General features: G+C 38.6%; 1 protein-coding gene across 1 annotated transcript; it reads left to right on the top strand.

Moving 5' to 3' along the window:
• The first annotated feature begins 19,366 nt into the window (after window positions 1–19,366).
• Window positions 19,367–21,465, top strand: LOC124141936 (serine protease inhibitor Cvsi-2-like). The gene is made up of 4 exons (XM_046510131.2): window positions 19,367–19,505; window positions 20,048–20,176; window positions 20,608–20,734; window positions 21,369–21,465. The coding sequence occupies exons 1-4, from the start codon at window positions 19,463–19,465 to the stop codon at window positions 21,376–21,378; spliced, it is 309 nt and encodes a 102-aa protein (XP_046366087.1). The 5' UTR covers window positions 19,367–19,462; the 3' UTR covers window positions 21,379–21,465.
• The last annotated feature ends 531 nt before the right edge of the window (window positions 21,466–21,996 follow it).

Here is a 21,996-nt window from a genome sequence, read left to right on the forward strand (position 1 = left end):
AACATATCTCAAATCTTACAAAACGAATTATTTACTTTACGTTAAGATTTTGGCCAAATCGTTATATTATTGCCAATTTTTGCGATGACACATTGGTCACGCTTTACATTGCTATCATGGCAATGGTGTAAGGGAGGTAACTCTCGCTGATCGAATCTGCGTAGGAATTTTAGGTATGTGTTTATGTATTCTTTCATGTTTCAATGGCTTACGTCGAAATATTTTAACTCCCCAGGAGGTATTACGCCCAGTAGATTCGGAAAGGTTCCCATCCAAGATGTCCTGTACTGCATTTGCATCAAGGGACGCAAAGTGGTCACTGGACGCTTGAACTTTGGGCTCTACGGAAACGCCGGCTGTATTTCCTAGTTCAGGGGCCATCAAAGGCACGGCTTCAATGACACTGCTCATGCTGTCAGATACCAGAATACCGTGGTAAGTTGGCTAAAGTGGCCTACTTATTAGTAGTAACATCTTCATAAATAATATTACATCACAGAAACATGTGACACATCCTCCGTAATCATAAAACACTGTCCACTGAGACTATAAATACACGTCTGAACGATAGTACCGCAATGGTTGTCAAAATTATTTTAAAGGTTAAGAAAAGAACACATACTTTACGAACGGTCCCATGGTTGTCAGTTGTCAGTCAGGAACCGGTAAAACCTAACAGGAATGACAAATAACCGATCATATTTTTCTGAAATAAGTAAACTTTTACGACTGTCAACAGCGGTGACAACCAAGCGTGGTAGTTTACTTGGTACCGTCTACAGAGTTAGCTATGGCGGTCGCGCATTTCGAAAGCAGAATTAGTTCACGAGTATAGGCATGTCATCGGAAATGCTGGCACCGGAAGTAGCGCTTCGCGACACTTACGGGCCCTATATGTCCAGAGTCAGCTTGAGCTAAGATGGCTGGTGACAACAAATCTTCCGCGACAATGTGACGTCATTCTGACGTCACTTCACGAGGCAACAAGCTAAGCTTTTCAGCAGTCGCTCTCACGCCGCAAAAAATGCGCGCGAATTGTTTTTAACTGTAATATTGCTTGTGACAACATTTAGTAGACAGATTACTTCGTGAATATATATATTTGTTTAACAAAATAAAACTAAGAGATGGTAGATCTACAATCGGTTTCCTAAACATTATTTACAAAACGTGTTGTAATGTCCAAAGGACAACGTTATCATAACGTTAATTTGCAACGTTGTTGTTACGTTGTGGAATAACGTTACAATGTAACGTAATACTAACGTTGTCATAGTGATACGCAATTACGTTCTGGAAATTTTAGTATTAAGGTAATACCTCACTGCCTTATTATTCTGGCAAATTCATGTTCATTTTGATAAAGCAGTTCTATTCCTTTATGTCTATCGAGAAGCAAACTGTATAACGTTTCACTGACGTTTCAGAAACGTAGTTACACAACGTTGTGTGATGTCAAATGGACAACGTGAATGTGCAACGTTGTTATAACGTTGTAAGATGACGTTGCATGTTGACGTTATAATAACGTTGTGACAACGTTATATCACGACGTTACCAATCCACAACCTTTCCACAACGTTGTGACAACGTCGTGTGTTAGCTGGGATCACACCGTACGACTGCACATACAGCAGCTTACATTAGGATTATAATGGCTCTTCAGCCCTGGGCCCCGTTCCACAAAGCGATCGTAGCGCTACGGCTGTCGTAAGTCTATGTTAAAGTAAGGCAGTTACAATCATCTTAGCGCTACGATCGCTTTGTGGAACAGGGCCCAGCATACGACTGCACATACAGCAGCTTACATTTGTATTTTGATGGTTCTTCAGCACAGAGGAACATCACATCGTCGTTTTACTACGCATACAACAGCCTACATTGTATTATAATGGCTCTGCAGCCTGGCGACAACAATACCCCCGAAAATATAACAAATCTGAATCTGTCCCCACTGTCACAAATCTGAAACATACAGACAACAGATTAAAACATTGAAAATGCAGTACTTTTCACATAAAGAAATAAAAATAATCTTGCTTGCACTTAGACCGAGTATAAACTATTTAAATCTTCACGCAAGTACGCAAGTTTAACGCCACCTACCGGGGCGGACTACTCACTTACATCAACGATACACACCTCTAGGAGAAAGTAATTTCCTTCTAATTCATCCTTCAAACGAAAGAAATAATATTTCTCCCATGCCCAACAGTTACGCAACATGACAACAACACACTTAATAATGGGACACGCTGTGCGTTGCACGGCCGAGAGCTACAAAGAAAGTCAAAGACCAAGAGAAAGGAAAACTTTCATTCTATTATTAATACTATCCTAAATATATCCGTCCTTAGCATTCTCACTTTTCCATCTTCCATGTCTTTTAAACATACGGTCAGGTATGCCGCTGTTCGCTGCTGCTGTAGCACCACCACTACGTAGACTGTGCAGACCATAACTTTTAATGTTCGTAACAAAGGGAGACAATGCATCTAAGTTCCCTCAGTCTAGTGTAAGACATAGGATTGTTGCCTTTTCTTAACACATAACCAGACGCACATTTGCTGAGGTTTCTGAAAACATACTGATCAGAATCAGCCGGAATACATGCAAGTTTTAGATATCGCTCCAAACATTCAACTGGACACAATTTCGATTAAGTTCTACTGATAACAATCCAGAATCCGTCTCTATATACATCTGTTTTAGACTCAATAAAAAACTGTGCTTTGTAAGTATCTAATTGTTGAAGTATAGCATCGAGTTTAGCGTCGGTATTCATGACTAAAATAACCTGATGCATCGCTTGCACTTAGAGCGAGAATGAACAATCTGAATCTTCACACACCTTAAGTACCCCAGTTTAATGCCACCTAGCGGGGCGGACTACTCACTTACATCAACGCTACACACCGCTGTGAGAAAGTCATTTCCTTCTAATTCATCCTTCAAACGAAAGAAATATTATTTCTACTCAATACTAGTGTATAAATTCACGATGTATAATTGAGGGTATTATTCTATAAAGGGGCACCCAGCAATATACCAGAATAATATATCACGATCGGATGTAAATAATCGATTCTGGACCAGACAATGGTGAATCACAAGAATCGATCCCCGAAATATTGGGAAACGATGACATGCAATCAGCCAAGTCACCGAGCCTCACCTCACCTCGCGATCCATTTAATCACCTCTTATGACACGCATATGTTTCTGGGACCTATGTGCTTATCTGGAATCTCCATGCGTCAGATTGCCTCTATTAATAAAAAAGAGGAAGGCAATGGTGCTAGCTGATCCTTGGTGCAATAGCTATTCTTTTCTACTGTGATCTATATTGATTGGAGAATAAAGTGTGTGATCAACTGCAACAATTCTGGACCAAATGTATCACAAATGTCAACACATGACATAACATCCAAACAGGATTAATACGAAAAGATCACTTATAAAGATTACTATCAAATAATTAATTTATTAGATATTTTAAACATGATTCTAATATACGGGGGCTGGTCAAAAAGCGTGAAACGTGACAAACAAAACCAACAATTATGAAAGTGTTTTTTTTATAACATACACTTTTCATATCAGGCAATTCATATGTCAGGAAGGAGTCTTCTGATTCCGCCCTAAAAAAAACCCATTCACGGCAGGTCTTCGTTGTCGTCATAGTGCTTTCCACAAAGGTGTTGTTTCAGTTTAGGAAACAGTTAAACATCACTTGGTGCCAGGTCTGGCGAGTATGGAGGGTTAGGAAGCTCTTCGAACCCGCATTGTCACAATGTCGTGAGGTGTGAAAAGAGGCATTCTCACACTGCAAACACGAAAACGTCGGTTTTTTTCGTATATGGTCATTGGACGGAAAAACGACGTTATTTGGACGTTTTCAAACCATCGTTTTTCCGTCCAAATAACGTCGTTATTTGACATCGGAATTTAATGGTAAAGAACGATAGCGTTAAGCTCCTCCCTTTCTTGATTGACATTGTCAATCAAGCAACAGCGTCTACCGGTATTTCTACTTCTCAGATTTCATTGGTCAGTCCCCGCGTGTTAGATTACAGGCCCGCGTTTGACGCTGCACTCGAAGCGCTTAGCGGAAGTACTGAAATCAATCGTTCTGCGCATGCGGATTACTTAATGCCTTGACCAAATTTTCCGTTCTGTGCATGCGCGATTTCGCGTATTGTTTCCTAGATTTAATGTCACCACTATTTGACAATGGTTCATAAACACAGTCACGAGAAGGTTCGGAATCGTAACGAGTAACTTCATTTAAATTGAAGAGGATCCCCAGTGATATGGGAGATTCCAAGATGAAACTATTCTATGCCTATCTAGGCTGCCACCCAAACCGATCTAAACGGGACCCGATAGCTTATTGTATGCTATATAGTCATATGGAAGTGGACAAGAACAATACATTGTATTCCGGCCGATTGTTCTTGCATTTACTTATAAGTCAGTAAAATGGACTTAAAAGGGGAGTTGTTGAATGTAATTATTTTAATTAGTAAATGTTGCCTATACACTAATCTGGACGAACTTCTCATTGTTCTGTTTATGTCATCCTATATACTATTAGTATGTTACCGTTCTAAAGTCAACCTCTCACATAACTTATATTGTGTATAGTATCAAAGTTTAATCAACAATATCAAGAGCAGCGATTTAAACCACTGAAACACCCAACACAAGTCTGTTATCAAGCGCTAGTGCAGACGTGATGCATCGTAAAAACTGTATCGTCATGTCTTCAGAAATTCAATTATACTACGAGATAGTACGGCTAACGCTGACTCACCGGTGGAACAAAGACAATATCGCTAATACAGATATAACGTATTTGAATGTTAATACTAAAGACAAACAATCATTATTTTTGCAGTGACGATATAACACGTATACACGTTTATTGTTGACTTTCATCAGTTTTGCTCTTCATTTTAATAACTTTGTTTTCACATATATATGTAGCAATACCCGACAAGCATGTCATACATAATTATGGGGCAGTTTTCAATCTTGTACTGACTTACTCTGGTGTTAATGAGCGAAGTTTATTGGCTTGTGGGTAAAACCCCGTTTTTCTGGTAATCCTATTATTAATTAGTTTATTTCTATCTAATGACACCCTGTTCCCTGGATCATGGCTCCGTGACTATCCATAACAATTAAGATGAACATTCAGTTCAAGTAAATGAATGAGTTTGTTTTGACGCTACAGTCAGTCAAAAAACCAATGCTGTGAGGTTTGATAACACACTTCTACCAGGTCGAACATCGTGGATCCTCATTTTCTGCCTGAAGAGAATCATAGTTCATATGCTAATCCATCTGCAAATACCCTCCCACTAAAGATGACCTTACTTGTTGCTAAATCTATCATCTATCCCCCTAATCTCACCCCCCACGCCCACCCACCCCCCGCCCCCATTCCCACACGCACGCACGCACGCAGACACGCACACGCACACGCACACGCACACACACACACACACACACACACACACACACAAACAACTGACCTAAAAAACCTGGACAGGAAATACTGCTGATAGCCTCTGGTCAGCTCAGCCGCGCCACCGGAGAATGTTCGTCCAACTCTGCAGGGGGCATTCTCAGTGGCTTCAAACGCGCTGAAATGTTTTCGTCTTGCATCCAAGATGGTGTGAAATCGTATGAAATTTGGCTGTTTTAGGTCCTATCTCTTTTTTGATTACCCAATAAAGTCAATTCATAGTTACACGGTTGTGAAGAAGCTTACAACTTTATAAGACTTATTCATCTCATTCCAAAAAAGATACTCGCGCTCACATACAGTTGTAGTTATTATGTCACTGTTTTATTTCTTTAAAAATATATTACATGTCCAACAATAACAATTAAGATGAACATTCAATTTCCGATATAAGTAAATGAATAAGTGTGTTTTACGCCACAATCCGTCAAAGACCAACGTTGTCCGGTCTGATGACACACAATCTACCAGGTAGCACATTGTGTACACCCTATCCCCATTGAAGTCTCCACTGTGGGTATTCCTGGGGACGAAAAGGCCCCATGTACCTAGGAATTTCATCAATACATTTATGCGCGGCATTCTCTGCCTAAAGAAGATCATATAGTTAACATGCTAATCCAACTCGAACTACCATCCCGCTCAAGATGAATGTTTTATGTAACATCCAACAGGCCCACATTTACGCACGCACGCACGCACGCACGCACGCACGCACGCACGCACGCGCACACACATATTTGGATTTACCAATCCCTGAATTGAGAAGACGTGCGTTACGAAGCTCCTCCAAGTCATCATCAATATCCGTATATGTCTGTGATATCATTACCCATCCAAAGCTGAATATACATTAATTGTGTTTTCTTGACAACAAATGTTATAATTGGGATAACACTTTCTGAGTAAAGTACAGATTCTCGAACTTTCTTGGGTTGAGTCCCGTCCGGGATTTGAACCCACACTGTGAGTGAGGCACCCAATCGCCAGAACACAAAGTTGGCGATCTAACCCAGCCACCGAACCAAAAATGTTAGTCCAGATGACGTATATTTTGTGTACTCCTCTGACAAGAGAAAAATGGCACGGCTTCTATGACCGAAAGCTTTGAACCAACAATGCCTTTAAGAAAGTGGTCAACAGTAACGCACATTATATTTGGATACCACTTTCTCAGCAAACTACATATTTTTAGGGTGGAGATAATAGACGTTGATGGTTGATTATCAATTGACAAATTAAAGCCAAAACTTAACTTATGAATGATTGGTAAAGGGAAATGGACAATGGGCAAACGGGAGGCGGGGTAATCAGCGCCATGCCAGTTATCTGTTGGCTTCCTATGTTGCGTTCCCTTCTTTGCTATCTTTTTACTTTTGTTGTTCTTACAGGTACAAATATATGTTCTCTGCCTCATAGCATTTAATAATATGCAGGAGAAAGTATATATTCCGAAACGCAGTGTTCCTCCGTTGACATCCATAAATATTTTAACTTGTGTGTATCAGTTCTTAATGCCCTTCAAAGACTCAATCTAGCTTTGTTTTTAAATGTGGTTTTATTTGCGTAGAATATAATATGGTCATGCCTATATACATTTGGGTCTTTGTCTACATAAGCATTTAGACATACAATTTAGAGCTAAGGACATTGCTAATTCTGCAGGCATGAAGTACACGTCATAGCAAGCTGTGATCTTTATTCATACTTTAGATATTCGTAATGGAGATCTGTAACTGAAGTTTACCGTAATCTTCCGCAACTCTAACCTCCTGACCAGTTGAACGTCTTAGTGCATTCAGATGCCATTGTAAAATTCCAGGCTGCCCCTCTTTCTGTGATGTTTTGACGGATGAAATCTATTGAGTTATAATAATCTCTGTTTGCTGATATATAATATGTACATGTTGTAAAATATTTACGATATTTTAAACGTGTAATTCGATGCATATGCAATGCAATGTGAACATAAGTGCGGATGCACGAAGGCGGTTATAGTCATAGTTATACTGCGATGGATGTAGGGGAATGGTAGGGAGGGTGTATGTATGTATGAAAGCACGAATACCGATACATGAGGGCGGATATAGTTATAGTTCGATGGATGTTGGGGAATGGTGGGAGGATGGATTATGTATGAAAGCATGCGCATGGATCCATGATGGCTGACGTAGACATAATGGTGGGGAAAGAAGAATATTGATACATGCAGACTTTGGGTTGGGGGACTGGGTGTGCCTGTACTGAGATCTTTTGTTTCACTCACTTATAGTGTTTTCTTTCACTCAAATACTGTTTTACGCATTTTAATGACTGAAACTGTAGTGACTCAAAGGTCATACTGGCCGGGCATTCAACATATCTACCCCAACTACATACGTAGCCATTTTTATGGTGTACAGTTCTTCTTCTACCTCTCACTCACACACACACACACACACACACACACGCACGCACGCACGCACGCACGCACGCACGCACGCACGCACGCACGCACGCACGCACGCACGCACGCACGCACGCACGCACGCACGCACGCACGCACGCGCGCATTAATTGTTTTATGAAATGTATCTTCGAGAGTCAGTAAGAAACTAGAAATAACTGCCTTTGTTCTGTAAACCTCACCAAGTTTCAGCTTTCGCCTCTTCCTTTGTGGACTGAGGTTTCACATTGTAAAATGATCTCTCTTATCTGTCTGTACCATCAACTTAACTGCTCTCACCCCCTGCAGTTTTCCCGTCCCATATTGCCAAGCAGGTGACCCACAAGGAGGAATACCTCCCTCCCTCAGACCAGTGATACTGTGCCTAGCACAATATGTTGGGGATACGTAGCCTTGCTGTGGGCAAACATTTTGTAACAATTTGGCAAACTTTGATATGTAAACAGCAAATATTATTCAGTTTTATTTCAACAAAAACGGAAAAAATCGGATCCTACTTATTTTGTGGATACCATAACAATAAATCAAGCCAATACATCGTTTGAGCTGGCATGAATATACAAAATAATTAGCAAGTCGATAGCCATAATTCCCTCTGTTGGTCCCACGTGAAATGTTCTTCATGAATAGAACAGATGGCTGATAGACGTTCGACCGAATTATATCATTTGCGAACTTCATCTAATTTCCATGAATGTATGTTACATAGTTCATATGTTCATGGGCTTCTTCACTGAATGTATAGTGTGGAGGACTACTTCACTTGAGGATAAGGAAAATAAATAATGATGATAATTATGATAGTATTGCCATTATTATTCCTTCAGATTATTAAAAAAAAGGTTATTATGTTTTCATAGAGAGAAAGAGGTATGGAGATTGTGAGAATATTTTTAGCATCGGAATTGTTAACATAATTCTTAAAGATATTATGTTTTGTTTGTTTGTTGTTAAATGCTGCACTCAGCAACGTAAGGATATTAAAACATTACATTTAGGTTCAGTTGTATTTTTATATTTGTATCATTTTGCAAATGTTACAGAGACCTGATAAGGGATATATAATAATGTATAGTCGCTATTCTTAAAGTAAGAATATGTTAGATTTATCAACCAGAAATATTGCACACAAGAGGATAATCATATTTCATGACACTATTCAACGTCTAAGTCAACGATATTTGTGTATGTTATTGCTACATGACACGGATACGTCATGATAAAGCAATGAGAAATTGGTATTTGATGATATAAGATAGCTACGCGATAAATCACAAAGAACAAAGAAGGAAGCGATATTTATTTCACGATAAAACATTGTTCTATCATGACGTCATTTATTGAGATTCGAACATGCACTCGCAACTTGAAAAGTAAAATTTGTAAATTTGACCTTATTTTTTAGAGGTATGTGTCTAGTGAGTTGTTCCCAATAAATGTTGCTGGAGAATCCGAAAGTGAGAGTGATTTGACAATCGGTATTGGGAGAAAAGGTACAGATGATTAACGAGAAAATTGTGAGAATATGCGGGACCAAACTCAAATCCTAAAATGGATTTATCTAGCATGGCCGCTGTCGGATTCTATTCAAGGAATCATCATTATTTAAGTACGGGTAAATATTGTAAAGCGTGTATTTTTTCCTAATTTAACACCCTAAAAGAGGCTGTACGTAATGTTGATATCTCATATAGAAATTAACGAGTCTCGGTCGTTGTTTATCGTACAATAAACAACTCCCACTCGTCGTTTGTTTCTTAATTACATGACCATATACACTAACATTATATCTTTTCATGTTTATCGGTCAACAAAAGCGACATCAGACTTTCCATTATCATGAGAAACCCTTGCCAAAAGTAGCGCCAACTGCACCATTGCGACAACATCAGGAGCATGTTTCATGATTCATCATAATAAATGATGACATTGGATGCTCGCAAAAACGCGAGCTCATTCCGATCCACTAGTGGCACCCGCCACAAACACATCCAAAGGCAAGCCAGTTGTTCAGCCGAAAAGGCAGAGCATTGCATCTGACATCATTTTTGTCATTGATACGTCAAACCTGGAAATGTCGTCTACACGTCCAACACAAAGCCCAAGCCAGGACCCAAATCCTTCAAACCCGGCCAAAGTTCTGTTAATTACATACATTTCCCCCTAACCTTAAATAATCTATACTAGTTATGAAGTAAATCGTATTTACCCGTATGAATCGTCTTATGTTATTTATTGCCGATAAACAGAATATGCACACTTTCTGAAAGTACTGTGTGATAAGTCACGCACCAAACCTATACTCTCGATATACATGCTGCTCTTACTTAAAAAAGAAAATTGGGTTAACAAGATACGTATATTAAAGTACCATGCTTTCCTGATGTGCTCTCATTCTAATTTGAAATAATGGCATAAATAGTTACCACTCATCTTTCAATATTTTTCAGGGTTGGGTTAATCACGAACATATTTGAATATGTACAACATCTATACTTACTTATCTTTATACTTAAAGGCATCAGGTTTGTCTGTCATAAGACCCCGAAACAAATATGTCCAACACAGCCCAATATTTGGCTCTTGGCTCCTTGTTCTTATATTTTATAAGTATTGTTTAAACAACTGTTTATTTCTGTAAAATATGTTCATTTCAGAAATTAGATGTTATTCTAGCATTAGGTCTGTGGTACGTTTACTGGATCAGCATTACATTAAAACGATATTTACATATATAAATACATACAGAGGAAATGCTTAACATTTATCTTTTAAGGAAGAGTACAGGACGACTTGCTTTACACATATAAATGTGGACATATATGTATGGACATTTGGATGATACAGATATACCTCCTTAAAGATAGTGTTCGTAGATAACTGTAGAAAATGGAATAATTATGTGAGTAATCGGGTTAATACCACGTTCAGCAATATTTAGCCATATTGCGATATTGGTTTCCAAAATACAAGACGGACCATGAAATTATTACTTGAATTTGGACCTGGCTTTCTGGTGTGATGTAACATCCCAGAATCTCCGGTAGAAAAAGGGCTCAAAGTACGAATTAAGATCACGAGATGATACTGATGTATGCATCTGGACATATATTTGCGTAGTATTACTACCTTAATTCATAAGTATATATGTATTTTGCATAAAAGGATATTATAGGATCGACGCTGACATGCGCATATAACCTATTCACCAGTGCTGTAATATTTCATTTCTTCTGACACATATCGACACGAGAAATTATATTTAAATTTAAAAGGAGCCCAAGTGGGATAGAAATTTGAGTCTGAACCTGTTGAACAAGGCTTGTTTCATTTTGGGCTATACCATTGCCGCAAAGCCTGGGCGGAAGGGAACACCTGTTTGCACCCGTCAGATACCAATCACAACTTCTCTCTCCAAACGAAAACAAAATACGAAAAATGTCGGAAGTGTATCCTTCTAATTTTCTATTTAGATACATGTTTTAACTTTAAAGTAATTATATGTATCTCATGTATTATTGGTATCTGTGATGCTCGTACCGTTTTGTTGCCATTGTGTAGCTTTTGCTTATGAATATCAAATACATGCCTTGAAATATGGACTTGTGAAAGAACTCATCATTGAATCATTTGCATTTAAATTAATGTATATACCATTTACTTGGCGTGTATGGACATATTATCCATCTACTTATACACACTTATTATGGACATATACAGAATTTCATTGTACCTTATTATTTTAAAAAATACCCGTGAAGATCCGAGTTAGAATAGGCATTCAACAACCCATGCTTCTACGAAGGCGACTTGGCTCGCTGACTTGGTTGATGCATGTCATCGTATCCCAAATGCGTAGATCGGTGCTCTTGATGATAATGGCTAAATTGTTTGGTCCAGACTGGATTATTTACGAACCACCGTCATATAGCTGGTATATTGCTAAGTGCGGCGTTAAACAACAAACAATCAAACAAAATCTATATGATTATTAAACACCTTCCAACAATGAGAAATTAAACTTATATTTTCTAAATATTCTGTTATATTTATAACATAATTTGATTCATAATTTAATTATTGCGTTGCTTTCTTCCCTGTCATTCAATGTGCATGTTCAAACCCCTAAACTTTTAATATTTCATTTTTCATAAATGGCTACGTTAGTGAGTTGCCTAGATCTCTCGTTACCTACTCACAAGGATAGATTAAAATAATTTGTTTTACTACCATATTTCTGTTTATCCTATTCATAATACGAAATTGATAATTCATTTATAATAGTATAGATCATATTCGTGTATATCACTATCTGATGCTAAGGTTTTATTTCAGAAAATATAACTAATTCAAAATGTAGGAAGATACACAATTTGCCATTATTTGACTTTTAAACTGTACAAAGTATGATATAATGATCAGAATGCCTGTAACAGGTAGTATTTAAGAAAGAAATATTTGTCCAGAAGTCCCATTTTTCAGATATGCCCTTCAGTAGTATTATTGCATATCTCCAGAGAGAGGTTTACATTGTAGTTCTCATTATTTGTGGATAATTCAAAAAGCAACATAGAAAATATATATGCTACCATGACGAAAGAATACAGAGTATACATAACACGCAATTCTTTATATTCAGCAAACAGCCCAAAACCGAAACTCCACAACATATCCGATTACACTGATTAAGGCTGTCCCAGTTCTCCATGCGATACTGACCCCCGTTCGTCTCCCAGACCATACAGAATAAATTTAAAAGGAATCCAGCTCAAGTCTAGAACGATTTGGCAAGCCTAGATTGCCTTAATTCTATCATGAAAGTAAGCATTAATAAAAAAATATATTGTTCTTGTCTGCTTCAGATTATATTTTGTAGATACTTATTTTAACTAGGAAAATTGTACTGACACCGGCGCTGTCCCTATTGAAGCTATCCATAAGAATTTCGAATTGCCGTCCATTGTTCGATGTCAATACATCGATGACAAGTGAGGATATCATAAAGTAATCGTTGATCCCGCGCTACACTTTGATAAAAATTATAATCAAGTTGACTGGTGTGTACATTACTACAGTGAACATGTACATGATCATGCCCTAATAATCAAATGCTGTAATGTCAAATACTAATTTATTATTGTGTGATAAATTTAACTGGATCAGTGGTAACACGTGATATTTATATTCCATCAATTTCTTTCCTGGTTGGTCCATCCATGTCTACAAAATGAAAATAATACAATTAAATTGGAGCATAGAACAATTCTTAATTTCAGGCTAGAGCTGTGGAAATCTAGACTTTCCTAATCATTATAGACTTGAGTTGGTCTCGTGTTTTACATTATTCTCTTGGGTCAACGTCACAGCTCATACCATACACTAACAAGACCAGTTTGCCCCCAGCCGGAGCGCCTGGATTTTGGTTATATCATCTAACATGGCCAACTCTGCTCTTAAGTAAACAAGAACCTAATCAGCGAGGGGTCCTTTATCATCCCTATGTGGCTGCTTATAAAAACTGATATCTTTTCCCAAAGACCTGGTTAATAATATATTTTCTGCTGAATATTCGAAACAAATAGAGTGAGTTGGTACTACATGTACATATGTAAACGGTTCTATTTTAAATGACTGCAGCGCTCCATTATGAAAACAATTTGTTTTAACGCCGCTCTCAGCAGTATTCCAGTGATATATGACGGCGGTCTGTTGTATATGAAATATATGCAAATTGAATCTTGAATCTTGAAAGTTGTAACATTTCCGCAAATAAGTATCACATGCAGTATACAGTATATCAACTGCAATATGCTGTATACGTCAGTATACAGTGTGTCGCGAGCTCTGCGCTGGGCTGGAGCACACATTTCCTACACCTCTCCCTCCGGCAAACACATCACGAGGGTTGCAACGAGGTCACAGGTCAGGCGTGCACTCGTCAGTTGTCTAATACGGTCAAGAGTAAGATCTTCCGGAAGACCACTGCACTGGAGGTATGTGGATTATTGAGGAGGTACTACGTGTTTGGAACTGGGAGTTGAACACTAAGCACTTTTAGAGAAGAGCTCACAATAAAACGTTATGGACTCGCGGACGGACTTGTGTTTTCATTTCAAGACGTACTTTTATCAGGTTGAACTTCCTAACTGTAACAATAACTGAACTTTACGCCTTTTATACACATTTGTGATGGGGCGACAATGCGACAACGAGACATATTTTGACCTTGAAAATGTCGCGTTACGGCATCGTCGCCCTTTTGTAAAATAAAGAAAAGGATTATCAAAGAGCGACAATGCGAACACGCGACAATGCGACAAATGGCCAATTGTCGCGCTTTTGTTAATTTTGACACGTTTTGCTTGTTTTTGTAAAGGCGTCAATGCGACAATGCGACAACGAGACAATGTCCCTTCCATAGTAATCCGTGCAAATAAAACTGAGTAATGAAATAGAAGTCTGACATGCCAGTTAAAAGATAGAGTGTTGCAGCTTCTGATTTCATAGATCTTCAAGAAGGTTTATCAATAATGGGATGGGTGATGAGTTCAACTGCATACGCTGTGATTAACAATAATGCTCCGAGTCAATACATTTTGTCAAATGTATGACATGTATTACGTGAATGAACATATTGTTTATACTCGTCCATGTTTTTGACGGACAAAATCATTTACATGCTCGGTAAAACTGAGGTCAGGCATCATTGTGTGTTTCCGTGCTTTGTTCAGGTGAACCATTGACTTGTCCTTGCATGTGTTTGTGACGGGTGCCACATGTGTGGCAGGATACGCTCACCTTTTCCCGAACACCCATTGGTTGACCTGAACCACTTCGGATCTTTATCCCACATCAGTCTGATACACCATGATATAACTGAAATACTGAAATACTGTACAGTTGAAAATGATGTTTAATGGATTACCGTAGTGTGTTACTGCAACTGTTCATATTTTGTGCAGTGATGTTATGTAATATGTAAAAGAAAGCATATTCAATTATCCAATTGATTTGAATAGAATATACTTGCGTCAGTGTATTTTATTAACGCCCCAAATCGTAATTTAAACACATAAAATAACAGATCACGCATGGTGCCTTGACTTACTACTAGATTTAATGGGCCACCCCGGAATAAAATAGTTCCCCCCAAAGCGAGGAACATATGTTTTAGTATGTTTACAAGAAATATATTCCAAACAATATCCTCATTAGATGAGAAGATCTTTTACAGAATTACCTCAGTAAGTCAATTACAATGACAGAGCGTCGTAATACATTTACATCAAGTACAATACGTCAAAATGGCCGACACGATAAACGTGACGGGAGATATTTTCGAAGTTGTTAATTAACCTGTGGCTATTTCAAGCCTTTGGCATCACTGATCAATTGGCCGATCATTGAAAGGTGATTGTGAAGATGTGTCAAATAGATACTAAGGTAAATACATAGATTTCTGTAAATTGTCACTGCGACAGTTTGGATTTTTTTTCGTGTTTTTTCTCTCTGAGATGGGTTGTAGCATGGACCTATACAAGTCCGTGGTTGTAGCGAGGGTATCCTTAAATGGGCTTGCAACCACGCTTCTGTATGAATTCGTACCAGGGAATTTCAAGTTTTTTTCCCCAGGAATGTGGAAGTAGTCAGTGTTTACGCCTTTTCAAGAATACAGTCACGTGAAGAACATTGTGACCGACCTCGCGTCCAAGTCGTATATCTTGTAAACTTCACATTAAAAAATTAGTAATTGTTATAACCAAATGAAACACAACCCATTATCCGATAGGGTTAACTGTACATAGCCGTTACCACAATAAACTTAGTAACATTGTTTGGTTTGACTTCTTGGCGCGTGTCTGAATTCCATTAACATGTAACATATCCTAAAACTAGCTTATCAGCAAATCTCGCTGCACTGCGCGCGACAGATACTAGAGCAAGGCATGCCAGAAATACGAAACCTAAAGCTTCCGAAAGGTAGCCTTGGACATCACGTGCGTCGGGAGACCAGCGCCATCTGATTGGCCGTTAACAGTTGTACAAGGCGGAGCAAAAAGCATCGTTTTTCCGTCCATTTTACGCTTGAAAAACTCGACCCTTTTCTGGACACTTTCTAGACGCTGACCAATTAATCAATTTTAATGAATTTTTAGTCGTTTTTCCGTCCAATCACCATATACGGAAAAAAACGACGTTTTCGTGTTTGCAGTGTCATGAAGTAGTAGAACTCCAGCAGTCAGCATTTCTCGCCGCTTTTCTTTGATAGAATCTCTCAGGCAATGACGCATTTCAGCATAGTGGACACCGGTAATCTTCTTTTGACCTTCTTAGTAATCAAACAAGGATCACACCCTTTGCATCGCAGAATACAGTGGCCATGACTTTCGTAACTGATCTTGAAGACTTGAATTTCTTTGGTGCCGGAGAAGTGGAATAGTGCCATACCATGGATTGACATTTTAACTCGGGATCATGGTGGTAGACCCATGTTTCATCACCCGTTACTAATATCTTTTGGAATTTGACGAATTCCTTTTCAATTAGCTCTAAAAAATTTCTGGCAATGTCAGTTTCTTTAGAATTTATAAACTTTGGCACCCAAAGAGCAGATATCTTATTCATCTGTAAATGTTCATAAATAATAGGTCCAATGGATCCATGACTTAGACCTGTGTCTTCCTCAAGTTCAGCAAAGGTAATACGTCTATCTGACAGTATAAGTTTGTCTATCTCCTTGATTGAATCATCATTGATGGAAATTGAGGGACGTCCAGATCTAGGGTCATCATCAAGGCTTCTTCTCCCAGACTTAAACATAGCTGCCCAACGTTGAACAGTGTAATAGCGAGGGAACTTATCCCCATACGCTTGTGATGTGCGGTCATAAATATTTTGGAGAGTACTTTTATCTAAATCAAAACCGTGATGACTGCTCGTTCTCGTTCTTTTCCATTTCTGATTCTATTTGGACCTATATCACGTTCAATTGGCTGTCACTTTTATACAAATGGCCTCAAAAGACCATATCCACTTGCAATGAACAACTCAAACAATGTACTACATTGACAAGTTCACTTTCTTATGGCCCACAGTTAAAACTTTGTCAGGTTTAGAACTTTTTGACCAGCCTTCGTATATGAAACTGATTTACAGTCACTTTGAAAGTTAGATGACAAATGAGAACACACGATATAGGGAACTTTATTGATGAAACACTTCATTCTTGATCATCTAAACGTTTTAGTTCAGGGCATTTTGTCAAAAATGAAAGCAAATGTCATCTGAAGTTAACTGGGAACAACAATATGTGAATGCTGGATTTCATGACAGATAACATCTTTGTGAAATGGGGGGATAAGATATTGGGGCATAAAGTAGGCATCCCCACATCTACCAATTGTGCTCTTTCCCTCATTGTTGATTTGTTTCTCTATGAGCTTTTGCAGAATTCCTGCTCGGCTTAGTAATATAAAAACATAGGAATTTAACCAAGAAGTTTAACATATGCTTCAGGAATATCGAAGATCTGATACAGTTCAATCATGGTCAAAGATCAACATTCCTTCCACTGATTTTCCCGTCTGTACTAGAAATAAAAGGTACCATTGAAACAGTCTCATCTGTTTCATATGTAGATTTAAAGTGACCAAAAACTATCCGCAAGACTGTATGACAAGAGGGATCCAATAGTCAACTTTCCCCTTCTGTCGAGCAATATTCCATCAACTCCAGCCCATGTCAACATTTCACAAATTTTGAGATCAAGCATGTTCTTTCTATGACGCTTTTTAAAGAGCGTTATATTACACTTGCTGAAAAGTTATTTTATCGGGGTTACAACATTCAAGGCCTAAGCAAAGCTTTGAAAAGGTGTTATAGTAGAGAGCATTTCCAATCTTGATTCATCAAATAGTGACGCAAAAGGCAATTCCAAATCTGGACTTGTGTCATATGTTTCCGTTTTTATGGAGGAACAATTGACTTGCCACACATGTGTTTACATTTCAGTGGAGGAAAAGAACATTCACCTTATACTTACCGCCGCTTTTTGTAAACTATGATTGATTTGTGTTTTGCAAAACCACCGGGTTTTAAAGAAATATTACAGGTTTGGAGTGGGTTAAATGTGGAAAATGTCTGACAAATATGGCATCATGATATATGCGAGTGGGATAGCTACTCTTTGGTGATCAAATTTAATTCTTAGTGTTGTTTCTACTAAGATGGGTTTTTGATAATAAGAGCTCACCTGGAAAGATATTCACCAGTTTATAATATCAGTAAAGACAGAAACTTAAACCAAGTTGCTGTCAGCATCGACATTCAAATACTTTGAAATATTTCTGCATTAATAGCCAGGAAATACAAACGTCAACGCTAGAGAATAATCACTCTCGATTATCCCTCTAAACAGAGACCACTGGGTGTAAAAAGCAAACTAGTGGAATATTTTGATAAAAATGGGTCACTGAAATCATGGATGACACCAGGTGTTCGCGAAAAGGACAAGCACGTCTTCCCCTATCAGTAGCATCCGCCACAATTTGCAAAAAAGTATGTATTTGTTGCCTGACACTGCACAGTAATTCCCTTGTCATGCAATGCGTCATGTAAACAAACCAGACTATCAAGTGAAGGTCAGAAATCCAGTCACACGATAGAGCATTTACTGATTTTTAAAGCTAAAAACAATATGTTAATATATTGTTGAAAGTTCTTGAATAAAATTCAAAAACAGGAAGCAACAATTTCATGTACGCTCTAACGTGGACTGTAATATATTATTTATGTTATTATACGCCAAGGATGTCATGTACAACATATTGGACAAACGGAGTGCTTGAGAGACAGAATGGGCGGCCATAAACAGATACAGGACCCCATGCAAGGTTCATGCCCTTGAGCGCTTGACAAATGCGCAGCAGGAAAAGAAATAGAATTTAAGATATACCCCTTCTGTAAAATGAATACTGCTGATGCCCAGCAGTGTAAAGATAAAAACTTGTTTTCATTAAAAGGTTGTGCCCATCTTTAAATCAGTAGCGCATGGTATATGAACTATATTTGTATTTATTGTGAATGTTACCATTGTCATTGTAAAGCCGCGGTGTTATAACTGTAATCACTTCTCCCTGAAGATACAATTGAAACATGTAGAACAATTCGTGTCATTATTGCGTGACTTTCATTTTATATCTATTTCTTATATATAAAATCGTGTTGTCTATATATTTGTAGGATCATGAACATGACTAAATAGCTATCGGGGTCATCAGATCCCAACAAATGAACCTGTTATCTACGTTTCATGACATAACCGCGCACGGGAACATACCTCCTGCGTGCACCTGCTGTGCGCAGAATCACAACATCGTGACTGGCTGACAGGGTTTGTGTTGGTATCATTTGAAACAGAAAGTATATAAGAGGATCAACCAAATGAAGACTTTACTTTGAAAGCTTTTCGCTTAACTCCAGACATGAAAGTAACACTGGTTCTCGTCATTGTCAGCACTATTATTGGTGAGTTGAAGATACTAACGGCTTTAATAGTTTAGTTAGTGTCTACGTTAGCCGATGAGATCTGTTATGTACATGTATTTTTTATAATGATAATAGTTCATATTATTCATAGATGATATTATTAATTTGCATTGCGCCTTTTTCCATGCTGGATATCAATGCGTTCTATTATGACTCCGGGAAATGAATCCGTGGGCACTCATTTCAGCTCCCTGGGGAATATATAACCTGATCTGCCTATGAGGCACTAGAAGACTAATAGTCACATAACCACCTCACCGAAAGGGGAACCCAATCACTGCTGAGTGAACCCAATCACTGCTTTGTTTCGAACAAAGGCACTTGCCTTTGGAAAACACCACCTGTACTACTTGGGCTACAGTGTTGGGCAGGTCCAAGAAACTCTTAGGAATCAAGGCTGCCAAACACGCTTAGCCATCCAATTGCTTTCTTCCACAAACTGTGCTTAAAGCCTTTACCTGTGACCCCCAAACAGGATCACGTGCCCCAACTTCTAATGAGATATTGTTTCTTTCGTTCAGCTGTGATCGACAGCGAGCCCTGCAGGGATGACAACGACTGTATTCACACGTCATGTGATAGTACCGGAAGGCTTGTCTGCTCTCATGGCACATGTAGCTGTCTGGTTGCAGCATATAGCTGCATCACAGGTAAGTCAGTTTACAAAATAGTGACGACCATAATAACTGCAGGCAACAAATTTCACATGTGAACGTTTTATTTAGGCATCTGAAAAGGTTCTCCTACAAGAAAAGGTGGTGACTATAAGTCAATAAACAAATTGGGTTTCACGCCGCTGATATAATATTTTAGACAAATGTAGAAGGAACGACAAATATGATACAGAACAAAGATGATTACCATTTTGTTGAAACCATTGGCAATACAAAAAAACAATCATGGCGAATCTCTGATTCAAACCCACTACTAACACAGCGTCAGCAAAACCCTGGCACAAAACTGCAAATAGGCCATGCCCTTTAAATACAAGCCTGTATCAAATAAATGATGATGGAATCTAGTTCAAACCTCTGACAAATGTTTTTGTCCTGTGTTGTTAAGAAGGAGGTTTATATTTCAGCAAATTGCACTCTCCGCACTGACTGCGACAGCTGCATCTGTAGAGACACCCATATCGAACACCACTGCTTAGACGGTTACTGCCAATGTGGACGTGGTGCACATGTCGGCCCTGGTGGACCTGGCGTGTAAGTAACCATAGTTGATGAATTTGTTTGCTTTTTATGCTTGTTTGGTTTTATGTGAGGACCAAATGTCAAAATTTAGCCTGAATGTGATTTGGGACGTCAACGCTTTGATGGTGTTGGTTCAGAATGTTGTGAAACATAATATTAGGAATATGATTTTGGTCGTGCATTTGTTTGTAATACACACACAGTCGTCTTTGTATGGCATGCATATTTGTCTCATCTCATTTCAGTGGTAATACTTAAATCATACGACACATAGTAACACTACATCAGTCCTGTTTGTTTGTTTGTTGTTTAACGCCGCACTCGGCAATATTGCAGCTATACGACGGCGGTTTATAGCAGTCCTATGCTATGTGTTTTGATATATGGTAAATAATGTAAATGTAAAACGTCGACGTATAGCAATCAGTGTCGATCATCTTCCTAAACAGATTTCATTGGGCGTAAAAGGCAAAATTACAGTGAAAATCATATGAATGGATCACTGAAAATCAATGATGACACCAGGGGTTCGTTCCGCAAAGCGATCGCCATCCACATACATATTATAGTTCTTACTCTATGTTCAATTTCTTACTAAATATTCAAGTGTGAAAATGCCACTTTTCACTTACCTTTTTAATTTCAGAGGTAAATAAATCCTGAAAGGAGGAAAACCCATGGAAATTATTCCTACCTTGTTGGATACACACATGTACACATGTGAAATAAACCTACTACTACCATTTACTGGTTTGTTTTGATGCTGAATATGTTTACTCTTATTGAATTGATGCGTTACCTGCTTATACCTATGGAGAACGTCATGTGGTTATTCCGTGTTTCTAGCCTATCCTCGTCAGATCAAGATACAATTTTTGGATCTGGATTGGCTAGATTTACGTGACGTCGCTTTTCATACAGTCGCGACCCTCAAAGGGACTACATGAATTGGGTGGACAGGCCCGGTGGCTTAGTTGATTGATCAACCGATGATCTGTCTGCCTCATACTCGACACATGCCCAAATGGTTCAAATAGGGGAACGTTGTCTCAAACGATATATCGAGACAATGGATTCGGGTTAAGAGGATTCGTCGTATTGTAAAAAAAGGGTATCTGTCCAGTAGTGTGCACAGCGCCTCACGTTGGCCGGTGAAGCAAGCAGAGACGAGGCAGGTGCACTCGTCATTGACGCATGGTAGCTGGTAGTTGGTGTCGCAGTTTTCTCGGGAGCAGGTGTGGCGTCACTGCCGCTGCACCGTTCACTGCTGACGA

This window comes from Haliotis rufescens, unplaced genomic scaffold (assembly GCF_023055435.1).
Source record: "Haliotis rufescens isolate VD_foot unplaced genomic scaffold, xgHalRufe1.0.p SCAF_3, whole genome shotgun sequence".
Taxonomy (NCBI): domain Eukaryota; kingdom Metazoa; phylum Mollusca; class Gastropoda; order Lepetellida; family Haliotidae; genus Haliotis; species Haliotis rufescens.

Bases quoted from the DNA above. Each gene is read 5' to 3' on its own strand.
- LOC124141936 (XM_046510131.2), top strand. From the start codon at position 19,463: ATGAAAGTAACACTGGTTCTCGTCATTGTCAGCACTATTATTG. The intron at 19,506-20,047 runs GTGAGTTGAAGA...TCTTTCGTTCAG, and splicing joins CATTGTCAGCACTATTATTG to CTGTGATCGACAGCGAGCCC. The intron at 20,177-20,607 runs GTAAGTCAGTTT...TTTATATTTCAG, and splicing joins AGCATATAGCTGCATCACAG to CAAATTGCACTCTCCGCACT.